A 27,003-nucleotide genomic window follows, 5' to 3' on the forward strand; every position below is an offset into this window, starting at 1 on the left:
GGTCAGAGCGGTCAGAGTCTGTGCCACAAAGGCTGGCTGTCTGGGGGGAACCAACAAGTCACTCTGCCTTATTTAAAGTGGTTGTTCCAAGTTTGCAAGTTAACACTATAAACAGGATAGGGAATAACTAACTGAACACTGCGAGTCAAACCGCTGGGACCCCCACCAATCCCAAGAATGGGGATCCTGTTCCCCCAATCTCACGGAGCGGCAGGCATGGCATGTGCCCTGAAACTCCATTAATTCTCTATTGGACTGCCTGAGATAGCCAAGTGGGGGTCCCAGCGGCCGGACCCTCAGGGATCAGTTAGTTATCCTCTATCCTGTGGATAGGGGATAATTTTCAAACTTGGCACAACCTCTTTAAATAGATGGCTAGGACAGCAAAGACTCATTGCCCCAAGTGAAGGAAAGCCTAGCTACATCTCTGTACAACAGGCTAAACAATGTCCTGTATAGCCACAGCTGGTCTTAGCAAAGTCTTTCTCTTCTGAATCAACATACATGAATCTAGTACAGCCATCCACCATAGAAGCAGTAGGAAATCCCCTGAATCCCCCAAATAAGAGGATGCGGTACACCTGTAAAGTATAGAGAGGGATCACCATGAACAATCAGAAACCTGATTTCACAACAGACCACCCAACTAGGGACGTTGCTAATGGGGGAAGCAGGGGAAGCGGCTGCTTTGGGGCCCAAAGTCAGAAGGGGCCCAACTAGGAGGAGGGCTAAAAGAATTTATTGTCAGAGCCCCCTCAACAGTATTATACATTGATACTGTAGGAAATTGACAGAACGGCTGCCGGGGCTGGTCAAAGAGCGCGATCTTGACTAGCCACAGAAGTGGTGGTTGCACGGGGGAAGAAGGTAGCGAAGAATTTGTTGGGGGAAGGGGGCCTTTCAAAAATTTGCTGTGGGGCCAAGTCATTTCTAGTTATGCCACTGCACCCAACCTCTGTGTAAATCTTTGCTTCACAGTGCCTAAGGTTGTATGGGCTGGTATAGTTTTCAATTAGCCCTATACTAGGCATGTCAGGCTGTACGTTTTTACTTCTTTCTGACCATGACTCTGTCTGCTGTGGGACAACCCTTAATAATGTTATGTATCAAACCAGGTAATGGACACCATTATCTTGACAAGGCATGTAAAGATAACAATACTGTATGGATGTCACAGTCAGTAGCCATTGGAAGCAGAAATCCTAACAATATCCTGTAGAGTTGTACAAAATGCGAGGTCACGGCGCATTTCTAGTGTGAAATATAGGCTGGGATTTAACAAAGTCACAAGCAGCATCAGAACTGACGTGTATGGAATACAGATTTCTACGAGTGTTGCTTCTCCAGGACTCAAATGAAAAAGGATCACCTTCATAATCATGCCTCTTGGCTGGAATTGTTGTACGAGTAATGTCATATAGTGTGTCTGTCTATATTAGTACACCCTTTTCTAAAATTCTAATTGGTAATGGCTCTTTCTGAAAAATGTATGTTAGAGTCATCACCTATGACATCCCATGTAATATTATCCGATAATATGATGTATGTTATCACTGGCATCTGTCATAGAAGAATGCCACGGGTAGAAAGCCTTTGGTTTGTTGGTGCAACATACTGTATTTTTCGCCCTAAAAGAGGCACCGGCCCATAAGACGCACCTAGGTTTTAGAGGAGGATAATAAGAAAAAAATATTTTTCATTAGACCTCAGATCAGACCTAAGCTAACAGCTACAATCAGACCCCCAATGTTAATAAGACCCCAACAAGACTTTAGATCAGACCCACAATCGGACCTCAGCTCAGAACCCAATGTGAATGACCCCCAATCAGACCTCAGACCCCAATCAGACCTCATAACAGCCCCCACTGCCTCTCATATTAGCCCCCAGCAGTCCCCATTGCCTCATATCAGCCCTCAGTATCCCCCATTGCCTCTCATATTGGCCCCCAGCAGCCCGATTGCCTGTCATCTTAGCCCCCAGAATCCCCTGTTGTCTCAGATCAGCCCCTATTGCCTCATGTTTAATAAAATAAATAAACCACTTGCCTCTCCTGCTCCTGGATGCAGCCGCTCCTCACTGCCCGTGCTCTGTCTTCCTCCTGCTGTCGGCTGTGTTGTGAACCGGTGCGCACAGCATGAGGTCACAGAGCGCCCTCACGCTGTGCACAGCCACTGCAAAGCCGACAGCCGGTGACCAGGAAGCAGTGAGTACAGAGCCTTCACCGATTCCTGGTTCTCCGGTACTAATGAGCGCTGCCATAATAGAAGCACTCATTAGTATTCGCCCCCATAAGATGCAGGGGCATTCCCCTCCCCTCTTTTGGGCAAAAAAATGCGTCTTAGGTGGTGAAAAATACGGTATATCTAGCACCCATGTAATCCAATCATACAGAGTAAGGCTCCTTTCACACGAGCGAGTTTTCCGCGCAGGTGCAATGCGTGATGTAATTGCATAGCGCCTGCACTGGATCCTGACCCATTCATTTCAATAGGTCTGTGTATATGAGCTATATTTTTTTCACGCATCAGTTCTGCATTGTGTGAAAACGCAGCATGTTCTATATTCTCCATTTTTCACGCAGCCCTGGCCCCATAGAAATGAATGGGTCTTCAGTGAAAAACGCATCGCATCCGGAAGCAGGTGCGGAGGCAATGCGATGTTCACTGATGATTGCTAGGAGATGTTGATTGTAAACCTTCAGTTTTTTATCACGCACATGAAAAACGCATCAAAACGCATTGCACCCGCGCAGAAAAAACTGAACAACTGAATGCAATTGCAGACAAAACTGACTGAACTTGCTTGCAAAATGGTGCGAATGCACCCTGAGCGCATCCGGACCTAATCCGTCCCGCTCGTGTGAAAGGGGCCTAAGGCTACTTTCACATCTGTGCTTTACCTTTCCACTATTGAGATCCGTCATAGGATCTCAATAGCGGGGGAAAACCCTTCCATTTTTTGTCCCCATTCATTGTAAATGGGGAAAAAACTGGACTGAGCGAAACTGAATGCACCAGAATGCATTCCGTTCCATCTGGCTGCGTCCCCATCGCGGACAGAATAATGCTGCAAGCAGACACAAAAGAAAACTCATCTGTCCCCCACTGACTTTCAGTGGTTTTAGAGACGGATCTGTCATGGCTATTTTAGAGATAATACAACCGGATCCATGAGAGATCCAGCAAAGACGCTGGTGGGAAAGTAGCCTAAAAATACTAAAAATGTCTGAGTGTCTGAATACCACTGTTAGATGGTTGCCTAAATAACGACGTCTAATCAGTAAACTAGGTAATAAAAATGAAGCTGAAGGTAGGCCCGTGAGTGTGAGCCGTGTGCAACCTCACATGAAGAATGAGGCTTTTCCATGACTGTTTATGACACGAACATGGTGAGGACACCCTTCTCTCTGCAATGACCATGTGTCTCATATATTGAATAGCAATAAGAGAGAAATTCTGCTTCGGCGCAAGTCCACAAATGGAAACAGTCTCACAAGTATGGTAGTTCTTCTTTAATGGAAACAACGCGTTTCGGGGAGTGAAACTTCCCCTTCATCAGGTTTCATATATTGAATAGGCAGTGAGAGATGAGGGGCCTTGTCTAGACCAGCGGTGTTTACGTGTCAGGTGACTGGGTGCCAAAAAACACAGCAAAATCTACCTGTGGTACATGTGGATTTGTCACAGATTTCATCCTATGCATTGCAAATGATAAAATCCGCAGTTGAAATCCTCAGCATAAATTGACATGATGCAGATTTAATATCAACCCCTCAGATTTTTTTTTTTTTACACAGAATGTGCATTTGATTTGAATAAATCTCATCCACTTTGCTGCTACTGTGGATTGTCCACCTGCGGCGGACAATCCTCAGCTTATACACCATGTGTGACTGTACCCTAAGGCCAGTACATCTGTCCAATCCATCACCAGACCATACACTTACAAATGCTTCCCCTTTGTCAAAAACATTTAGATGAAATCCATAGCAAGGCTCACTTACCTACCCTACAGTAGTTTTATGGTGTAATAATAATAATTCTGCAAACTCTTAAAGAACATTTGCAAGTCTCCTAAAAAAAAGGTGAGACTTCCCAAAAGAGCAGGCAAATCTCCTAGACACAGCAAAGCGAATTTTAGGAAATTTGCTCATCTTTAAAGGGGTTCTGCACTTTGTTTTAACTGATGATCTATCCTCTGGATAGATCATCAGCTTCTGATCGACGGGGGTCCGACACTCGGGACCCCCGCTGATCAGCTGTTTGAGAAGGCAGTGGTGCTCCAGCCTTCGGCCTTCTCACTGTTTACCGCCGGCCCACTGACGTCACGACTAGAATCAACTAGCGTAGTCGTGACGTCAGTGGGTCGGCGGTAAAAAGTGAGAAGCCTTCTCAAACAGCTGATCTGTAGGGGTCCCGGGTGTCAGACCCCTGCCGATCAGAAGCTGATGATCTATCCAGAGGATAGATCATCAGTTAAAACAAAGTACAGAACCCCTTTAAATGTATGTGGTGCTGGGAGGCTGCATTATTATACATAGCCCTGGTGCATACTGGGAACAGGGACAGGGTGGTGTACAAAAAAGGGCAGGGTATCACACAAAAAGGGTTTGGAAATTGACAAATGGAGGAGGATGCCAATGTCCTAAAAAGACCTTGCAATCTCCAGTACCCTGCACTGGAAAAGATGCCATGTATGTTAATTATATAATCATATCATATAAAATATCCAAATGATACTGGCCAAAACAACCCAAATAACACTGAAATAGTTCTAAAGTCTACAGTTCCATACAACCACAAACCCCTCTCTTTAGTGCCAATGTAACCAAATCTGCCGCCACATCTGTGACCTTATAATAGCTTCATACAGTGCCATTTTAGGCACCTGCCACAATGCCCTATAATACTGTCTTCCACAATGCCACTATAATACTGTCTTCCACAATGCCACTATAATACTGTCTGCCACATTCCCTATATAATACTGTCTGCCACAATGCCCCTATAATAGTGCCTGCCACAATGCCCCTATTATACTGTCTGTCAAGTACCCCTATAATAGTGTCAGCCACAGTGCCCCTATAATGGTGCCTGCCACAGTGATCCTACAATACTGTTTGCCATAGTACCCCTATAATACTGTCTGCCACAAAAGCCCTAAAGTTCTGTCTGCTACAGTGCCCCTTTAATACTGTCTGCCACAGTACTCCTATAGTACTGTCACAGTGCCCCTATAATACTGTCTGGCACAGTGCCACTATAATACTGTCTGGCACAGAGGCCCTAAAATTCTGTCTGCCACAGCACCCCTATAATACTGTCTGTCAAAGTGTCCTCCTATAGTACTCTCACAGTGCCCCTATAATACTGTCTGCTACAGTGCCCCTTTAATACTGTCTGTCACAGTACTCCTATAGTACTGTCACAGTGCCCCTATAATACTGTCTGCCACAGTGCCGCTATAATACCGTCTGCCAAAGTGCCTCTATAATACCGTCTGACACAATGCCCCCATAATATTCTCTGCCACAGTGCCCCTATAAATACTGTCTGCCACAATGTCTCTATATAACGGTCTGCTACAGTGCCCCTATAATAACGTCTACCAGTGTCCCTATAAGAATGTCTCCCACTGCACGCCTATAATTCTATCTGCCACCGTGCCCCTACAATGCTGTCTGCCACAGAGGCCAATAATACTGTCTGCCACAGTCCTCAATTGTAATACTGTCTGCCGCAGAGGCCCAATAATACTGTCTGCCGCAGAGGCCACATAATACTGTCTTCCACAGTACCCCTATAATGCTGGCTTCCGCAGTACCCCTATAATGCTGGCTGTCACAGTACCCCTATAGTGCTGGTGGCATGATCAGTGTGGGGGAAAAACTCCACACAAAACACAGGAGGGAAGGGGAACAGTAACTGGGCCTGGAAACTAGGGAAGGAACAGGTCACCTCCTAAACAACCCTAATCCGGGCCCTGACTACCTAACAATATGAATAGACCTTGAAGGTTGGAATATCCATATGCTGGATACCTAGGCTCTTATATCCCTATTAGGCCCTGGAATGAGGTTAGGACCAGAGACAACCCATTCCTCCCCAGATGGACGAATGGAAGTCTCTGTCTCAGGCCCAGATACAAACAATAGGGAATATAACAAACACAAAACAATAAGAAAAGACAAGACTTATCTGAGAGTAGAAAACTGGCAACTCCAGAAGCACCACAGAGTACAACCGACCAGCTAGTAAGAAGACAGGAAGAAAATCTATAAACCGCAAGAGTGAAAAGCGGCTACTTATGGGAAAAGAGGGTGTGGCATTCACCAAAACACAGACACAATAAGATCCACAGTGAACTTGTCAATTTAACCCACGAGTTGCCAGTCTCACCGATCTCCTGGTACCTGCCACGGGAACGTCAGTGACAGCTGGGTGTCCAAGTACCCCTATAATGCTGGCTGTCACAATGCCTATATATAAGTATCTGCCACAGTGCCACTTTGCTAATACCTAATACGTTGCCTTTATTTCTCAATAAACAAAAAAGTCTGTACAAGCATTATCAGAAAACATAAAATCTGATTTTAAGCTCCAGATCTATAAAAGGCTGTTCTTTACGCAGAGCTGTGTGGGATGTAATGAGTCACAATTAATCAGCCACACTGAACAGTAATATTTAATAGAGCAGATATTGCAGCATTTTACCTACATTTCTACCACTGAGTCATTATCAGAATCTAAGGGATAATGGTCCAACTGTGCAATGAAAAGGGATAGGTTTTATTACTCAGATAGGAGTATGTCTCATAATGGCTTGTGCATGGATAATACTATTGGAGTGGAATTTAGAAGTCATGCCAGTCTGTAAATCAGATTACAGGGCCTGCTAAATGAAAATAATTCTAATCACATAATTTGTAGCAAATTGGATATGATAGACTGGAAATCTCTCCCAGGCAGTATTGATCACACATGCGTGTTTATGTAGTCTATTTCTATAGTCTCAGTCCTGCTAATTTATTGACAGTTTAGAGGGACCATAGACCATTACCGTCAGTTAGGATTTAGGGGAACTGTTGCAGATTTTTAAATCTGCACCTCTGGACAAGAAAGGAAGACAAATACTTCTGTGATATCATCATGTAAGAGAACACAACTTATATAATGTGTTTAAAACAGACCATAGCCATGAAATAAAGATTTAAAGGGGTTCTCCGGGAATTAAGAAAATGAAAATACTTAAATGTTACTTTATTATAAATATATTCTCAAATACCTTTTATTATTTATAATGGCTCGTTTTGTCAAGGGAGCAATCAGTGGAAACAAAATGGCCGCTGTCCCATCAGTTCACATAAAACCTGTCCTGATCACGCATGAGGACAAGTTACTTTACAACACTGAGGTAAAGAGCTGCCTCATCCTCATCCTCCTCTCTGCTTGTCAGGGATTATGGTCCTGAATACAGATTATAAGAACTTTAGCTGAATCTCTGGGGAATTTAGTACATGAGGAGACATGAAGTACAGAGAGGATGGACAGGACAGACTGTGGTAATGTGGTGCTGTGGTAATGGAGACTGTAAACAAGTGCTGCTGCTCATTAGCCACACCTCACCTCCTCTCATGTCTCCTCATCTTCTCCATTCCCACAGAGATTCACCTGTATTCAGGATCCTGATTCCTAATAAGCAGAGCAGAGAGGAGGATGAGGCAGCACTATGGCTCATTGTGGTGAAGTAACTTGTCCTCCTGTGTGATTAGGACAGGTTTTGTGTGTACTGATAGGACGGTGGCCATTTTATTTCTCCTAATGATTGCTGCCTAGACAAAACAAGCCATTCTAAGTAATGAAAGGTATTTGTGAATCTATTTATTATAAAATAATATTTATGTTTTTTCATTTTTTTTATTCCTGGAGAACCCCTTTAAGCTATTCTGGCGTTATCATATTAGACTCCAGCCATGGAATAAATACTAACCATATCTGTACAGATGACAAAGCTTAAGAATGGCCCCCCTCCTGCAGCAGGAGTCTCCAAAGGGAAGCAGCTCATAGAGCACCATGATTCTTTACAGATACAGAGTATCATGAGGGGGTCAACAGCCAAAGGCACCCAGCTCAAAAGGTACCAGAACTGTCATAGAGTTTAGTTACCAGACCGAAGTCTAGCACAGCAATTTACCCCAAAAACCTGCTGGAACAAAGAGAAAAGATTAAGTATCCCACTAATAATCCCACTGAGGAAGAGACTAGGAGGTCTCGAAACGCGTCATGGGCGATTACCTGTGTGATATAGAATTTCTACAATACATGGCCATGTACTAATACAAGAAAATCCGATTGAGAACTTCTCAAAAAAAGCGCTATCGGAAGAAGCATCACTCTACTCACGTATATATCTAGCCTACGCAAGACAAAATCTCGACTAAACCGGAACTGACATTACCAGAGCGGAGAACAGCTGATCTGTGGGACGCCACAGTAAGACATTCCCGCATCCTACACACCGGACGAGACATCGTATCGAGGCACACAGTGAGTAGCAATAAGTATCTAAACAGATCAACATTTCATAAAGACACAAAACCTTCCCCTTTTCAGAGGGATAACAGCCCTTATTACGGCTGAGACTGTACAGGACGCACCTGGCATAACAAGGACATTATAGACTGGATGGACACTTTGAATGCTACATTGGAGATGTATACCCTCTAACGCATCATTCCAGCAACTATCGGCTTGGACACTATAACACACAGAGACACTCTGTAACAACGCTACGGTTTTTGTCGCTGACATTGCTCTAAGTGAGGCTGGGGAAATCGTTCTGACTGAGCTAGCTGCGATCTAATCAATCACCCCCACAGGCGAGATACGGATGCAGACAGCCCGATCAAGCAAATTTGATATTTGATATTCCTGCATAGAATTTTTTATTTAATATTTTTTTATATATATTTTATTGTGATTGTTTGATCTAGACAGACATATGTGTATTTATTAATAATAATAATAAACTGTAATACTTTTCTCCACGTGAATACAAGTGTTTTGAGTGCCGGCTCCATCTTTTTGCCAATTTACAATCAGAACTAGGGGTGTTTCTTTTGAGCCTGAGCACCAGGCGTGGTTAAACCCAAGTGAGCCAACTGTCCTATTCCTTTCAAAAGATTAAGCATTGTCTGGATGCAAGTAAATCTGACTTAAAGTCTGTTTTGTTTTTAAAATTATTTTTATTAGTTGTTTTTTATAAATTACAAACATCACTTTACAGTAATTTGCACATGTGCAAATACGAATACCAACATAATAAGTATGCCGCATGTGTAGACATCTGATTTCTTAATTTAAGTTTGATAAGGTTAAATAGCGACAATGTACAGTGTGACATATTTGTAACACTTGGTGTGCAAATAAAATATAAACTGGATGGGGTAAAAACGGGGAAGGAAAAAGTATAAGAAGAGGGGGGGAGGGATTAATGAGGGATCTTACAATCAGCGTCACAGGACCCATCGATTGATGGGATGTTATACTCTCATTCGGTGGACAATGCACCAATGAAGTAGGCACACATGGTTTAAAGTGAATACTATATATTAAGGACTCCCAGAACCTCGGAAATCCTTCCAGGGTTGCCATATTGCTGCAAATTTGTGGGATGTTTGCATTTCACAATGTGCTAGTTGCTCTAGCCGATACAATTGGTCACCTCTGTTGAGCAGAAGGAGGCTCTGCTTGTCTCCAGTATGTGGCAATTAGCAGTCTAGAAGTTGCTAGTAAGACCTGACAAAAGGTGTGTGTGTTTTTTGACCCTTTAAAGCCAGTAAAAACACAAAATAAACAGATTTTAGGAGTTACTGGTATTTTGGTCTTGCAAATGTTAGATAGCATTGTACACATTTCCTGCCAATATACTGTGATTTTAGAGCACCAGATATGACCATAAGATCCTATATCGTTGCTGCACCTCCAGCATACCGGGCTAACCTCTGGAAACATCTGATGTAGGTGTTGGGGTGTGTAGTACCATTGGGTAAATTTTTTGTAGATATTTTCCTGCAGCCTAACACATCTGGACACCCTGGTGAACCCGAACAACACAGAACCGAGCTCCTGAGAAGGGATAAAGGAGTATTTTTTAGGGCTAACCATACCTATTAGGAAGCTATATAGTTTGGATATCTTTTTTCTCAGTTCTCCTTTATGCAGTGCCATTGTTTCAAAGACAGATAGTTCTGTTGATGCCGGATAAACTATTTGTTGCCGTTTAATACATTGGAATACATGTGAGACTTTAAAGGCTGATAAACACTCCAACTGCGGGTTCTCTCTGAGATTTTTATAAGAGGGAGTGTTGTCTTCAGGACAGACTGACGTAAGTTGGATAGTCCAATTTTTTGTTGTGTTGGATAGAGTTGAACAAAAATTTAGTGAAGAAAGACACAGGACTTCTCTTATTTGCATAAGGGTCAGATGATGTGGCGCTAAGTTAGATAAAAAGTTTGAGTCGTTCCATATTTTTATTGTGTATTTGGTTAATGTGCTTGAGGTACACAGCATTGTGTTGGCTTTTTTACGGTCTAAGAATATCAGGGATCTTAAGGGAATGTTCGACAGGGCCTCCTCTAATGTATTGTCTAGACGCCCTGTAGGAGAGCGGAGCCAGTCCAAGAACCTTGTGCCAATTATTGCCCTATGATAGGAAAATAGGTCGGGGAGACCCAGACCCCCTCTTTTAGGGTGTTGGGTTAAATACTTTTGGGGTAACCTAGATTTCTTGCTACCCTATAAAAAATATGTAAATATGCTCTGTAGATGTTTAAAAAACATTTTGGGCATTGGTATTGGTAAGGCCTGTAAATAATATAAAACCTTGGGGAGCAATATGGTTTTTAGAAGTGTTCTACACTCAAACCAAGAAACAAAAGGTACCTCCCAGGAACCTAGTAACACCTCCAATTTCTCTGGTAGATCTCGAAAGTTTGCTGAGAATAAGGATGGGAAATCTGGGGTGATTTTTATTCCTAAGAACACTATTGGTTGAGTAGTCCATTGAAAGGGGGTAACTTTTTGTAGTTTATCTTGCAACTGTGTCGATAGGGAGACATTTAGTACAAGAGACTTGGAGAAGTTAACTGAAGAGTTTGAATGGGAACCGAAAGCTTGAAGGAGTGGTGTGACCTGGATTAGCAATAAATAGCAAAATATCGTCCGTGAATGCATCTAGGTGATGGGTTTTAGAACCAACCGTGACCCATTTCACCTTCTCTGATTGTCTAACAGCTTGCAGAAGCATTTCAATAACTAAAACAAATGTTAACGGGGAGAGCGGGTACCCCTGTCTGGTTCCGTTGGATATGCTAAACGAATGGGAGAGCTTGCCATTTACCAGGACCCGAGCCGTTGGGTTGTTGTACATAGCCATTACTCCATCTACAAAAAAGGTTGGGATACCAAATTTAGACATAGCCTGAGACATAAATGAACACTCAACTCTATCAAAAGCCTTTTCGGCGTCCATGCTTAATAAGGCTAGTGGTGTTGAGGAGCTCTTAGCTAATTGTTTAAGTTGGATCACTCTCGCAATGTTGTCTTTCCCCTCTCTACCGGGAATAAATCCCAGTTGTTCTGATGAAATTAGTTCTGGTAGATATAGTTTCAACCTACTAGCTAACATTTTAGCATATAGCTTGATGTCATTGTTGAGAAGTGAGATTGGCCTGTATTTTGAACATAATGAATGATCTTTTGGTTTTGGGATAATGGAGTTTTGCGCTCACAGCATGTCTCTGGTGAACGGCTGAACCCCCACCTACCCACACCGCATTTCACACTGCCAAGAAGTGGGGCCAAAGTATATTTTTAAAAGAGTTATAATAGTAGATAGGAAGACCATCAGGGCCAGGGCTTTTCATAGGTGACTCTTTCAAAGCTGCCTGGAGTTCTGTAAGCAGGAAAGAGGATTGTAATGTATGAATCTGTTCTGGCTTCAGTGAAGGCAGATGCAGTTTTGCTAGCCAATTTTGAATCTGCTGAGTTTTAATTTGACATTGAGAGGGAGTTAAGGGCTCATGTAGATTATATAGTCTACTATAATATTCTCAGAATTGCTTCGCAATAAGATCTGTTTCGCAATAATACTGCGAATTAGAGAATCTAATAAGGTAGATAAAGGAGGCGACTTTCCTTCTTTTTATTTGAGATTCTAATATTTTCGACGCTTTATTACCGTGGGTGTAATATTTATATTGCGTGGATAAGAACAATTTTGCAGTCCGAATGTTTAACATGTTCCTCAGTTCTGATCTCAAGGTGTCCAGACATGCCAGGGTATCTGTAGCTACATTTCTTTTATGTTGCGATTCTAAGGTTGAGATTTGCGATAAGAGGTCTTGAATTTTTGCCTGTCTTTGGTTTATAATATGTGAACCTAATGCGATAAAGTGCCCCGCGTGACAGATTTGTGGGCATCCGACAACATTGCTTTTGAGATGTTAGTATATTCATTTAATCGTAAATATTCTTCCATAAGACCAGCTAACTTAGAGATATAAGGGCCAGTGTTCAGGGTTTCATTTAGTCTCCACCTGAATTCTGTCTTCTGCATGTTTGGTATTACAATACTAAAGAAAACTGGAGCATGATCAGATAACAGAATATTTCTGATTTGTGCTGAAGTACAGTGCTGAAGGGAATGAGTTGGAAAGAAGATATAATCCAATCTTTGGCAAGAGAGTGATGAGCTACAGAGAAATAGGTGTAATCTTTCTCATTGCAGTGCATTGCTCTCCATGCATCCACTAAACCTTGGGTAGCCAATGCATTTATCTTACGCAGGGATGACAAAGACATCGCTGAAGACCCGGTCGAGCAATCAAGACTCGGGACCAAAGCCACATTAAAGTCACCACCTAACATGACTATGCCTTCTGCGAAATTTCCAAACTTGGTGATAACATCACCAAGCCAGTTCGCTTGGGCAGTGTTGGGAGCGTAGACATTTCCAAAAGTGAACAGCTGAGGGCCTATAGTGCCCTTGATAAAGGTAAATCTACCTTCTCCATCAACCATAGTTGAATGATGGACAAACAGGGTCCTTTTATGTATAGCTATACTTACCCCTCTTTATGCAGAGTAAGTTGATGGGCTATGATACCATTGATTGTATAGCAAATGTGACAGTTTAGGTATATGGTTGACTCTGAAGTTAGACTCTGTATCAAAGCTACATCTACTTTCTTTTTGTGTAGAAAGTGGCAGATTTGGCTCCTTTTTGTCGGAGAGTTAAGTCCTATAACATTGAAGGTACATACCTGATAATTAGCCATAACAAAAAACATAAAAGCACATTATTTGCTCATCTGACCTGTTTCTGTTCCTGAGACACAGTCCCTTAGGGTGGGGGAAGGGAAGACTAGGAAAGAGAGAGGGGGAAAAATGACAAAAAAAATACAACATTCAACAAGAGAAGAGAACCTTGTAGGTTGCAGCAATTCAGGCTCCAGTATCAGTAAAGCCTAGCAGGGGGTCTATACATGGTAGACCAATAATCAGAGCAAGCATTAAGTTGTGGGGTGAGTACATAAATGTTAAAGCACAGGGTGAAAATGAAAATTAAGAAAAAGATACAAGGGGTTATAAGGAGAAAGAAAAAGAAAATGAGAAGAGGTAGAGTAGCAGTGAGGTAGTATCAGCGAAGATAAGATAAGGCAATGGTACTATTCAGTGTTCCTCTTATCTCGCTTGGTGGCTTGATGTCCCGAAATCTTCTTGGATCTCTCTGGTTTGGGTGAGGCTACTTGCCAGGAATCCAACGTTGGCAGAGGGAGAAAAGCAGCAACATTCTGCGCAGGGCACCAATCCCGAATGTCCATCATAGATCTTCTGCAAATCTGCGTGTGCTCGGACAACATGTTTACGATTTGGGGTGTTAATCAAGAGACTGAAGGGATGAAGCCATCGATAGGTCATCTGGTGTTTTTGCAGGACATCTAGTAGGAGTTTCATGAGACGCCTCTTCTTTAAAGTTATAGGCGACAAATCTTGGAAGATAGTGACCACTGAGCCTTCAATCTCTAATGCTTTGGTAGAGTGAGCTGCAGATACAATTTGTTGCTTTACTAAAAAGCTGATTAGGTGACAAATTACATCTCTGGGAGGTTCCTGGGGCTTTGGCACTGGTCTAAGTGCGCTGAGTATTCTGTCCATTTCAAATACCTCAGGGGATTCTGTTGTAACCAGGTGTGCAAAAAACTGTGCAATAGCTGGTCTCAGTGCTTCCGGATTAACGGATTCTGGGATTCCCTTAAGCCGAATATTATTTCTTCTCCCTCTATTATCCTGGTGTTTGACTAGGGAGTATAGATAGTTAAGATGAGTTTGGGCGCTATCTAAATTATGGGAAACATGCTCACCAAATTCAGTAGAGGCGTTTTGGGCGGTTTCCAACATCTCCACTCTGGCGCCTAGATGCTGCATGTCCTGCTTTATGTCTTTGAGGTCTTGACGTAAAGGTTCCAGAGCTACATTAAGCAGTCCCTTCATAAATGCTCTAGAGATTGGTAAATCATCAGGAGAGGCCGTGTCATCTTGGTCGCTGACTCTGTCGGAGTCTGCCTCTCCTCCCGCCATGAGGGCTGTGCGCCGAGCCGTCGCCATCTTGGTTTCACTTCTCACCTCCGGTTTCTTAACAAATCTATCCATGTCGCTTTGGCTGGATGACATTTTTGGTCTGCCTGGAGCTTCTTTTCTCCTGTAAGCTTGCCCATTTTTGGTCTGCAGCAGAGCTCTTTATGTTGCGTGCATCCTGCTCAGCTGCCAGACTCCACCCCCTGAATTTTTACCAAGTCTGGACTCTTACTCCACCAACTATCTCTCTCCCTTTATTGTTATGGACCCTAACCCTGGGTAGCGACAGTATCCAGGTAGGAGCACTGTGACATTCACAGAACTAATAAGGCTGCATCACCACTCGGAATTCCTGAAAACCTGGGACACAATCGGCCCTGGGGGGAGGCCCAGTGCACCTCTACCATGTGCATGAAGCATAAGATCCAGAGAACCTTCTTGTGTCCACTGTAGATTCTACATCAGTGTTGGTGAGGTGGTCAAAATGGAACCTTCGCCTAGATGCTGAATCGTAAATGTAGCTCCCAAAATAATTACAAAAAAAAATTGGAGTAAAAAAAATGCTGATTAAAAATAATATTGATCTCAATTCAGTAATGTGTGTTGTAGCATCACCTCCAGTCTTCAGAAGAGTCCATAGAGGACTGTTCTATTAGACATAAGCAGGGGGATTCCGACACTTTAATATTTTGTTAGCTTTGGAAAAGAAGGAACTTTTCTTGATAATATCGGATTGTCTGCGTGTTTCATCTGTTCTTGAGAAAGATAATCAATTCCCTGAGTCACTAGAGGAAAATCTCATATCTGTTATTCGCTGTGAAATCAGCTGTGTGCAGTGGATAAGATTTAAGGGAGACAAATCCAACAAGGAAGAGTCAGTGAAATAAATTGAAATGACCACACTTACTGAAAAGACTGTGACTGGTATGGTGTAGACATACAATGGGAACACGTTTACATTATTATGTTCCTGGTTATGAGTCCATCAGCATTTCCTGATGGGGCTGTGGACTCAGGTTACCATTGACTGACAAAAGTGTAAAAGCCAGTGGCTAGAAGGCAGAAAGTTATCACAACTACCTGCTGTTAGACATTACACAGGAAATGGAAAATCACTGCCGTTCTCTTCTTTGGGCGTTGGTTGATAATGTCATACAACAGTGCTCAGCTGTGCAGAAATAAAGAAGATGGGATTTTCACCGTTGGCTGGTTCATTTTCGGTTCTCTGGTAAAGGAAACTCATCAGCACTTTAAAATAAGTTGTTATGTCACATTGATATTTGCAATAATTTCTTCTCTTTTTCAATGGGGCTAATCCGCCAGCAGATTCCCACTGCGGTTTCCAGTGGCGACCACATGTCCATTCTTGTAGCGGTCTGGATAACCACACGTAAACAATCTGCAGCAGCATGAACAGCGGTCTGGCCCCAATTGAACACAATGAGAGGTGGAATCCTTGCCGAAATCCATGGAAAAAATCTGTGAACATAGCCTAAGAGCATACTTACCAACTTGTATGAAGTGGCTTCCAGGAGGTCCAAGAGTGCAACATTTAGCCTTAGGGCTACTTTCTAGGAGATACTTTATTAACTAAGTAGCAGGACATGTAGGGCATACATGGGGGATGTCCCTAGAATTACTATTATTTCTGGGTGTCGCTCCGTTGCGCCACTGTGGCCCCTGTTACATTCTCCCATGCTGTATGCTAAGTAACAGCATCGGAACACCAGGGAGGAGACACCAGCTTTTTTTTTTTCTCCCTGCGATTGGACAGTGCTACAGCCAGGGAGAAGGAGACGCCCACAGAGAAAATCTGATGTCTCCTCCCTGGTGTTCCGATGCTGTTACTTAGCATACAGTGCGGGAGAATGTAACGGGGGCCACAGCGGCGCAATGGAGCGGCGCCCAGAAATAATAGTAAGTGCAGGGACATCCCCATGTATGCCCTACATGTCCTGCTACTTAGTTAATAAAGTATGGACCCATGAAAGGTCCTCCAGTGGCCAGCGGAGCTCAAGAGGCAGCTGCCTTGGGCCCCCCAGGAGCAACTGGGCCCGGGGCAGCTGCCCATTTTGCCCGCGATAAAGATGGCCCTGCCTACTACACTTCTGTACCAAATGACCATGTGTGGTCCTAGACCCCTTTCACACAAGCGAGTTTTCTGCACGGTTACAGTGCGTGACGTGAACGCATAGCACCCGCACTGAATCCTGACCCATTCATTTAAATAGGTCTATGTACATGAGCATTTTTTTTCACGCATCAGTTCTGTGTTGAGTGAAAAACGCAGCATGTTCTATATCTTGCGCTTTTCACGCAGCCCTGGCCCCATAGATGTGAATAGGGCTTCAGTGAAAAACGCATTGCATCTGGAAGCAGGTGCGGGTGCGATGCGTTTTTCACTGAAGGTTGCTAAAAGATGTTGTTTGTAAACCTTCAGTTTTTTATCACGCGCGTGAAAAACGCATCGAAACTCATTGCACCCGCGTGAAAAAAACTGAACAACTGAACGCAATTGCAGACAAAACTGACTGAACTTGCTTGCAAAATGGTGAGAGTTTCACTGAACGCACCCTGAACGCATCCGGAGCCAATCCGTCATGCTCGTGTGAAAGAGGGCGTTTTTTTTCCGTTTTCATTCAGTTTTTTTGCATTGCGTATACGGACTGTATACAGAACCATTCATTTTAATGGATCCGCAAAAAAAAGGAAAGTAAACCGGTTGCCTTCCTTTTCCGTATTTCCGTTCAAAGATAGAACATGTCCTATTATTGTCCGCCTAACGGATAAGGATAGTACTGTTCTATCAGGGGCCAGCTGTTCCGTTCCGCAAAAAACAGAATGCACATGGATGTCATCCGTTTTTTGCGGACCGCAAAATACTGAAAAAGCCATATGGTCATGTGCAAGAGGCCTTAGAAGAAATTAACACATGATATATTTGTTGCTGATTTTCTTATTTAGAAATATAAAACACACCACATTCAATGTTTTTATTTGTGGTTTTTACTGTGTTTTTACGGTTCGTGGAGATATTTTTAAAACATAGCATTCTCTGTACATATGGGGTTTATTGTGCATTTTTGCTCCTATATACCTTAACTAAATTTTCCAACTGTGTTTAGAAAGTAATATATGCGTCTTTTGTGGCTTTTTAGTAGCCTTTTTTACATTTTAAGTCATGTTTCTGTTGGCTGTTGATTGCCTTACAGTATATAAATCAGCATGTCTTGTTTCTCTTAGTATTTTGCAATAACTTTTACAATAATAACTTTTCTCTCAGTTGTTTATTGCCTGATGTCCCCATTGTTAATAAGGGCGTGTGAAGCCCGTGCCCATGCTGTGGACCGCAAATTGTGATCCAAAATGCACTGGCACGGACCATGGCCCAGCTGCATGGGGATCACGGACCCATGCACTTGCAAGGGTCCGCGATCTGTCCGTTCCGCAAAATGATAAAGCATGTTCTATCCTTTTGCTGTGCGGAGGCATGATATGGAACCCCAGGAAGCACTCCGTAGTGCTTCCGTAGTGTTCCGTTCCGCATCTCCGGATTTGCGGACCTATTGAAGTTAATGGGTCCGCATCCGTGATGTGGAATTCACACGGAACGGTGCCCATGTATTGTGGATCTGCAAATGCAGGCCGCAATACGTCAACGGGCAGCAAACAGTTCGTGTGAATGAGCCCTAAAGCTGTGGGAAATGTCTCTTTACTAAGGAACGTGCAGCATTTTAGCTCTTGTCAAAAACTCCCTGCAAAAATGTTCACCTGGGGTTTCATTGAAAATCAGAACGTGGATATAAGCGGGAAGCAATGTGGATAAAATGCTCCGATTTTAATATTCTAACAGTGGTTTATTCACACAGAAGACTGTTACGATTACATAATATGTGCAGCACTCAAGTATGAGTACAATGGAGGATAATTGCTTTGCCTAAAGAGGAAGTAACGGCTTCTCATACAAGCAAGAGCCAACGTTTAAAGGGAATGTGTCATCAGAAAATGACATGTTTTCACGTTAAACATTTTTAAAGAATTTCTGGTGGTTATTTTAAATTTTCAACATTGTTCATTATTTTAATACTGCATATATTTTTTTAAATCCTAAAACCCTGCAATTTTTACGAGCACTATGCCTTATAATAGACCAGGTATGGCCAACCTGCGGCTCTCCAGCTGTTGCAAAACTACAACTCCCAGCATGCCCAGTCTGCCTACAGCTATCAGCCTACAGCAGGGCATGGTGGGAGTTGTAGTTTTACAACAGCTGGAGAGCCGCAGGTTGGCCAGCCCTGTAATAGACTGATACTTCCTGTTCTGTAGACATCATTGCTCAGCGGTCATCTTATTATCCTCACAAGCAGGATTATTATGAAATAAAATTTAACCGCTTGAGAACCATGGCAATTTTCTTTTTTTTTTTTTCTTATAGCCATATAAGGGCTTGGACAAGTTGTATTTTAATTGGCATCATTTACTTTACAATATCTTGTTGGCTAAAGATGAAAAAAATGCAATTCCACCATTTTTTTTATTTGGGTTTTGTTTTTATGCATTAACTGTGCACTAAAAATTACATGACAACCTTATTCATACATTTTCAAGCTGAATAGCAGAGGAACGGCACAACACAGAATTCTAAGAAAGGATGCCCTAGAATTTAAATTTTTAGGCTTCATGCAGACGGCCATGTCCGTATCTCCATCCGTAACCAACTGATCCATTTCGTATTTGTCGCACTTCCATCAATATAAATTCCTGTTTCAAAATATAGAAAAGCAGTTCCAAATATTCAAATAGTAACATCTACAAAATATAGGAAAACAATGGCCTAGAATTGATAGTGTATAACTCCTTTAGTTTGATCAGAATGTAAAGCTGTTCAAAATGATGTATAATAGGCATCCTAAGCAGTTCTGACCCTGGAAGTCATATTTATGCACATTAGGTCTCCATTATGCAGTTTTATTTAATATACAGGTGAAACTCGAAAAGTTGCATTATTTCAGTAATGCAACTTAAAAGGTGAAGCTAACATATGAGATAGACTCATTACATGCAGAGCGAGATATTTCAAGCCTTTATTGGTATAATTTGGATGATTATGGCTTACAGCTTATGAAACCCCAAAGTCACAATCTCAGGTCTGCACTCCGCTAACACGACACCCGTTTTAGAGTTGTGTTTTTGCCTTTGCAGGTTTCCTATGTGAAAGCAATTGACATCTGGATGGCTGTTTGCCTGTTGTTCGTGTTTGCTGCTTTACTGGAATATGCAGCTGTGAATTTTGTCTCAAGGCAACACAAGGAATTTCTGAGACTTCGCAGGAGGCAAAAAAGACAAAGCAAGGTAAGAGAATGTCATATATCTCATGTTGAATACGCCATGTGTTTCTGTATTGTACTACACAAGGTGCTCTGAATGTTCTCCGGCTATTAGTCTTTTGTGTTCTCTCTTGTGACTGTGAGAGCGGAGATAACACTGGTTAGTTAGAGACCTGTATTGCTATATAATTGACAGACTTTGCTGAAAAGCAGTGTGTGAGGACCCTGTGCTGCCAAGTCCTTGCGTGAGGCATCATAGTCTTTCTTAAAAGTAATGTTCCTCATGGCGGTCACCTCTGTAATAGGGCAAATTTTTTCACGCATTCCATATTAACTCATGAAAATCAAACACTGTGTTCCGCCATATCAAACCTACGGGCACCATATTAGGATTCTGTGCAAAGCAGATCCATATGGCGGCCATATACATGGGCCCCAAGATTGATTATCTACCCCTGTATGTGGCATGTATGTGTGGGCAGCAGATTATCCTTATAGGGCACCATGCCCACAACTGTATTCATTTTGTGGTCCGCAAGATACGGATGCGGTCCATGTGCTGTCAACATTTTATTTGCTTATCTATTGTTTTCATTGGGTCCGTATATTGTTTCGCGGAATGGACATACAGATACAGAATGCACACGGGTGATCCGTGTGCTTTCCGCATCTATATGTCCATTCCGCAAAAAGATAGAACATGTCCAAAATGAGGACCGCAGACCCATTGTAGTCAATGGATCCAGAAGAAATGCAGATGCAACATGTACTGTATCCGTATTTTGTGGATCCATGATTTGTAGACCGCAAAACAGATATGGTCGGGTGCATGGGACCTAAATGCGGTTGTAGTCAGATGCCATCTCCATGTGGCAAGCAGTAATAAGCCAAATAATGGAAGAGTTTCACCACCTCAGACTTTGATGGTACATCCGTAGCAATAAATGTCTGAACTTGGAGACCCCATGTAAGCCTTCCTTCTAAATAATATACCGGTCAGAAGGAGGACAGGCGATCTGCTTCACGTCACATATGGCAGACAGCATCATACATATATGACACGGACTCTCTAAGGCTCAGTCTCTTGTTTCTTGCTTCTGTTGGAGACAGTATCTCTCGTGGAAGCCCATTTATATAATATGGATGGATGGCCATAGATGTTTCTGTTGGCAGGGATGTAGGACATTAACTGGTCTTGCTCTTTTTGAGTTTGTTTGACAAACATCTGACTACATTGACGTTAGGAATCACTATACCGAGATGCACATTGTAATTGTGCCACCGTTCCTTTACTCTTCTTAATGGAATAGATGGACTGCATTCTCAGTTATATTGTTTATTGCTCATGTGTGAAAAAGGGAGAAGGTTTTGGAGGAAAGGTTATAAAGGTTGATAAAGAGGTCAGAATTTTGCTATATGTAATAACGCAGCTGGAAGGAATAATGCATAGACTAATCCAGAGAAACTCTGTGTATATTATTAACTTTGCATGACAATGCTTCAGTTTGAAGGGATGTAAAGTAACGATACAGATTATTACAAGATGTGGGCCCCCTCTTTTGATTTTTCCCAGGGCCACATTTTGTCTAAAACCAGCCCTGGTTGTGGTGGAGGGCGTGGCTGCATGCTAGGGTGTGGGAAGGCGGGATCCAGGGGGCCCAAGTAAATTCTTACCCAGGGTTCAATCGATATTAAAGACGGCCAAATATGTGCCCCCTCACAGTATTATGACCAGATATGTGCCCCCTCACAGCAGTTATGCCTACATATGTGCCCCCTCACAGCAGTTATGCCCACATATGTGCCCCCTCACAGCAGTTATGCCTACATATGTGCCCCCTGCCCCCTCACAGCAGTTATGCCCACATATGTGCCCCCTCACAGCAGTTATGCCCACATATGTGCCCCCTCACAGCAGTTATGGCCAGATATGTAACCTTCACAGTAGCGATGCTTAGATATGTGCCCCTTCAAAGTAGTTATGCCCAGATATGTGCCCCTCACAGTAGTTATATCCAGATAGGTGCCTCTTTCACAGTAGTTATGCTGAAATATGTGCCCCCTCACAGTAGTTATGCCCAGCTGTGCCCCTCACTGTAATATGCCATATAAAGTGCCCCCTTTACAAGCACAAAAAAAAGAAAAAACAACTCCACATACTGACCTCGTTCCCCAGCAGCAGCAACACCAACAGCAGAACACATGGAGCTTCTGACAGGCCCCGCCCCCTGCCCAGACCTTCAGTGTGGAGAGCAGGGGGAGGAATGATGGAGCAGAGAGCGGACAGATGGCTCTTGCTTCATCATTACAGGCAGCTGTCTCTGCTTCCTATGGAAGCAGGGACAGTTTCCAGAAAGTGGGACATACCTCCCCTGTACCGGGGACCACGGGACAGCCACTGAAATCCGGGACTGTCCTGCCGGATCTGGGACGGTTGAGAGGTATGCACCTAGCAGCAGTTATTAAGGCAGCACCCAAGGACCCATGCCCAGAAGGGGATCGTGGCCCCTTAATTCATAAGACGATTGTGCAAATTCTGTAAAAATACAAGTGAAAAGAACTGCTCAAATGCAATATGTTTAACCAGGTGTGCCAAGCTAAAGTGATTGGTAAAGAGGACAATGATCTTTAATGCATGTGGGCCAAGATTACTCTGACCCTAGTCCTGCTAGACAGTTGTGTGGCACGAATGTTGCAGATTTGCCATCATCGATTTGAGTGTCGCAAAGCCAAAGCGTCTTACAGTACCAGTGAAGTAGATGAGATTTTAAGAAATCTCATCCACACAATACAGAAAAGATTTGCAGCAAATTGACCTACGGTATAGATTTTGCAATGCATCGTGTGAAATCCACAGTAAAGTCCTCAATAAATCACCATGCAAGACATGCAGCCTTTACTGCTGATTTGTCAGAGATTTTGCCCCTGCAAACCGCTTCCTGTGTGGCCATATCCTAACGCTGGGTTCACACCTGAGCGTTTTACAGCGCGTCCCTACGCGCTGTAAAACGCTCAACAAGGAGAAACCAATGCTTCCCTATGGGAATGGTTCTCACCTGGGCGTTTTACAGTGCGTACGATCGCGCTGGAAAACGCCCGACGCCCCAAGAAGTACATGAGCTTCTTTGGGGCGTCTTGTTGCGCGTTCCCGTACATAGACTTTCAAGAACGCGCGACAATGGGCGTTTGCTTGTCTCTGTATGCGCGATTGCAAACGCCGGTACAATCGCGCAGACAGAGCGGTCCTTTCAGAACGCTCAGGTGTGAACCCAGCATTAGGGTGTTATTCTTTTCTAAAAGTTTTTGAGTCATATTTTTAAACCAGAGACAGAAGTGGGTCCAAAAGGAATGCAAAATATCAAGGAAGAACTTCCTGCCGAATCCACTTCTGTCTTTGGCAAAAAAAAAAAGCATGAAAAAATGCAGTGATGCTTTTCAAAAAACGGAATGCGTGTGAAACCTGAAAGTGAAATGATATTGGAAGCAAAAGTAATGTATAAATGGAATTTGTAGATCCTGCAATCTTCTAAATCATCCCAGGAAACCCCAGTGCATGCTCTGAGTACTAATATGCTTCTGTGCTATAAACCAGCTTTAGAAAGGACTCGTTTGTGACAGCGTCTGTACCGCATGATGTTTTTTATTGTGCTTTCTTCAATTTCAGCAAATAAATAACATGTTTTTGGAAGCATTGTCAACTTCTAGTCTCATAATTCTACATTATGTTAATTGCATGAAAGATTGCATCCTCCTGCAGCCAAGGGTCACACAAACAATCGTGCTCACAAGCAGCGGAGTTGTGAGCGGGAGTACAAAAGGCAGTGATTAAATAGATGAATGTGTGCACACATAAAACAATGATCTCCCTCTACATAAGCAGCGGCACAGGAACGGGGAGAAGTTGCTATGGAGATTGCCAAGTAGTATCAAGTCAACATTCACAAACTGAAACAAGTAGATATATAAATGGTGCGCACTATGAATATTTGTAAAACACTTTCATGCCTTGTGCATAGGCAGCGATCCCAGGAAGAGTCGGAGTGGAGGATGGGAGTGGTAGTGGATCTGGCTGTAAAAGTGGCTTTCCTTACAGCGTTGCCTTCTAGGACTGTGCAGTTAAAGGGGAGCGAGCACCCTTTCTTCCCCCAGGGCACACCCTGGTTCTGAGGCTCCTGCCTGATGGTAGTCGGGGTGATGGTATGTGATTGCATGGGTGCAAAGGAAGGGTGTGTGAAGTGCAATGGCCGGTGGATAGTGCAGGAGTCAGTAACCAGGTCAGATGTAGGATATAAACATCTCTCTTCACTGAAGTGCAACATGGGAGCTGTAATAAATCCAACAATAGCAAAACTCCAGCTCCAACAGTACACAGTGCAATTCTTCCCAGATAGCAATGGCAAGGAGGAGAGTTATGACCCTCTTCCCTCTATCTGTTTCAAGTCTCTTCCTGCAGAATCTATGGGGGGCAATCATATATTTACAATGGTGGCTGTAATGTCCACTAAGGGATACATGGTTTTAGAGATACGATTGGTCAGGTCCTGTTCAGGTGTGAAGGGTGTCTTAACAGTGTCCCCCACAATAGTAAAGTTTGCTTTTGGTAGTTATCTTACTGACTCTAGGTTCTGTAGTTCTCTCCTTAGTCTTTCTCCTTGTCTCAGTCATGCAGAGATTGGTTAGCCTCTGTAGCTTGAGGCCTAAGAGATGGGATCATGAAGCACAGCTTCCTTTCACTCCTAAACTCCAGTGTAGATTGACCTAAGGTTAGGGGTGGTGCCAGCCCACTCCTAACCTCCTACAAGGGCTGAGCGAGGATTGATAACCCCCATTTGTGCCATCCATACATAGTTATACTGGGTACAACACATAACATGACAATACATAACAGTATACTAGATAAAACACCATTTGCAGATACCCCCTGCTCTGTGGAATTGCATATACTCCATATTAAGTCTCTATTCAACTGCTGAAGGCTCCCTGCTCTCACCAAGCTGGGAAAGTTGCGAGCGCGGTAGAGAAAAGCCAATAGTGCAAAATATTTTGTGCAAGTGGCATTTAAAAAGTCGGGAATACGCATTTTTTTGATTACATGAATTAAGTAAGATTTCCTTTAGTCAACGCTCTTTGGCTGGGAATTATTATTCCTAGAACAGTAATCTAAGGACTTGAGCAACTGCTTCCTGCAGCGCCTGCTTATTTTCTCAGATAATGTTCGGTGTGATTTTCTCTGTACTGAGCGGTGCCATTGCTGTGAATGCACGTGTATACCGTGTATTGTATAGCAATCTTCCAGGACAATGAGCACTCTCAGACCGATTAACAAAATGCTAAAAGGCCCATTATTGACCATTACAGATATGAACAGATAAAGCAACTGACTGGGACAATGAGGCCCACATAGCGGGAATGTACATGGTCATAATTTCAGCAGAGAACCTCATTGTGCAACCTAATTTAAAGAAGCACCATTTTTTTTCCATGTGTCATGTCTAATATTTCACCTCATCTATATTCATGCGATTACGACTGGGCTGTAATACAGCTGGTGGTATGTCCGGGCATGCAACACCTGAAGGGCCACAGGTTAGGACCACCAATAAAATCTAATACGTTTTACAAATCTTTTCCCCACCTACTTAAAGGGACACAATGTCTTGTAGGACTAGCTCAGCTGAAAATAATGATACCGTACTTTTTAGGCTACATGCACACGAACATTGTTTGTTTCTGTGTCCGTTCCATTTTTTTTTGCGGATAGGATGCAGACCCATTCATTTCAATGGGTCCGCAAAAAATGCGGACAGCTCACCGTATGCTATCCTTATCCGTATGTCCGTTCCGTAGCCCGGCAAAAAAATATATAACATGTCCTATTCTTGTCCATTTTAGGCATTGTTACAATGGATTTGCAAAAAAACAAACGGATAGCATCCGGTTTTTTTTGCGGACCGCAAAACACATACGGTTGTGTGCATGTAGCCTTACTTAGTGATCTGTTGCTTCATTCTGAAGAAATCTTTTCACCCTTGCTCCTGCCAGCCTCTCCTTGATTAACAGGTCCAGGAGAAATGATTGTATTGGAAGCTGCACAAATTTCTTAATTTAGATTTAATTAATAAAAAGTATATTTTAAAGGGAACCTGTATTATAAAAAATGCAGTCCAATCTACAAGCAGCGTGATATAGAGCAGGAGAAGCTGAGCAGATCCTTATTGTGACGGTCACGTACACTACACACAGGGGGGAGGATAGTGACCACTGCGCTCCACCCTCACCCCTGGCCCTGCCTACTTGCCTCGCAAGTCCTAATGACAGGGGACAACTAGACGGCAGTCCCTAACTTAGGATACGAGCTGGGAAGACAGACAAGACAAATAACGGAACGTGAACGGACCGGGTCAATACCTAGAGAGCTACGCAGTACTAAGGAATGAGCAGAAAACAGTCAGGAAAAGCCGGGGTCAAATACCAGGAGAGAAACGAAGTACAACAGGAGTCCGCAAAGGATCGTCAGGTGGAAGCCGGGGTCAGGATACCAGGAGAGATGCACAGTACAGGAGGAGCAGGCAAAGGATCGTCAGGGAACAGGATCAGGTGAGTAATCAGTAGTCCAACAAATAGCCAGGAACCTAGAATTAACAGGCAACCTGTGGCCAGCAGGCTGCCTGTATTTATAGTTAGGTCCTGAGGGTCATGTGACGTGGCCAGCGTCACATGACCGACAGACAAGTCGAGCACCGAGTGATCAGCTCGGCGCTCAAGGCAGACCTAGGAGCAGGGAGCCTCCCAGCTAGCAAAGCCGCCCTGGGAACGAGGCCAAACACAGATCCTCGCTCCCGAAGCTAAGCAGCAGGTCTGCGGCTGATGGGAGACCGAGTGCGCCTTTGGCACCCCGTGACACCCATATAATTTTTGGGGAAAGGATTCTGTATAACTTAGAAGAAAAAACATAACTCAGATTACTCAGTGGCCGATGCCTTATCATGGCTAAGTGAACAGATGACACAATTACAAGCTTTTGAGACTAC

The 27,003-nt window shown here is 43.2% G+C and overlaps 1 protein-coding gene and 1 long non-coding RNA gene across 3 annotated transcripts in view; one reads left to right on the forward strand and one right to left on the reverse strand.

The window, feature by feature from the left end:
* Positions 1 to 27,003, forward strand: part of GLRA2 (glycine receptor alpha 2) — a 219,321-nt gene that overhangs the window by 139,869 nt on the left and 52,449 nt on the right. For both annotated transcript variants that reach the window (XM_044283705.1, XM_044283706.1), the window contains exon 8: positions 19,848 to 19,997. In XM_044283705.1, the coding sequence (XP_044139640.1) occupies positions 19,848 to 19,997 (150 nt within the window). The remainder of the gene's footprint in view (positions 1 to 19,847; positions 19,998 to 27,003) is intronic.
* The window catches only part of LOC122930364, a 238,235-nt gene that overhangs the window by 100,140 nt on the left and 111,092 nt on the right, over positions 1 to 27,003 (reverse strand). The window lies entirely within an intron of this gene.

Source organism: Bufo gargarizans, chromosome 3 (assembly GCF_014858855.1).
Source record: "Bufo gargarizans isolate SCDJY-AF-19 chromosome 3, ASM1485885v1, whole genome shotgun sequence".
In the NCBI taxonomy this organism is placed as follows: domain Eukaryota; kingdom Metazoa; phylum Chordata; class Amphibia; order Anura; family Bufonidae; genus Bufo; species Bufo gargarizans.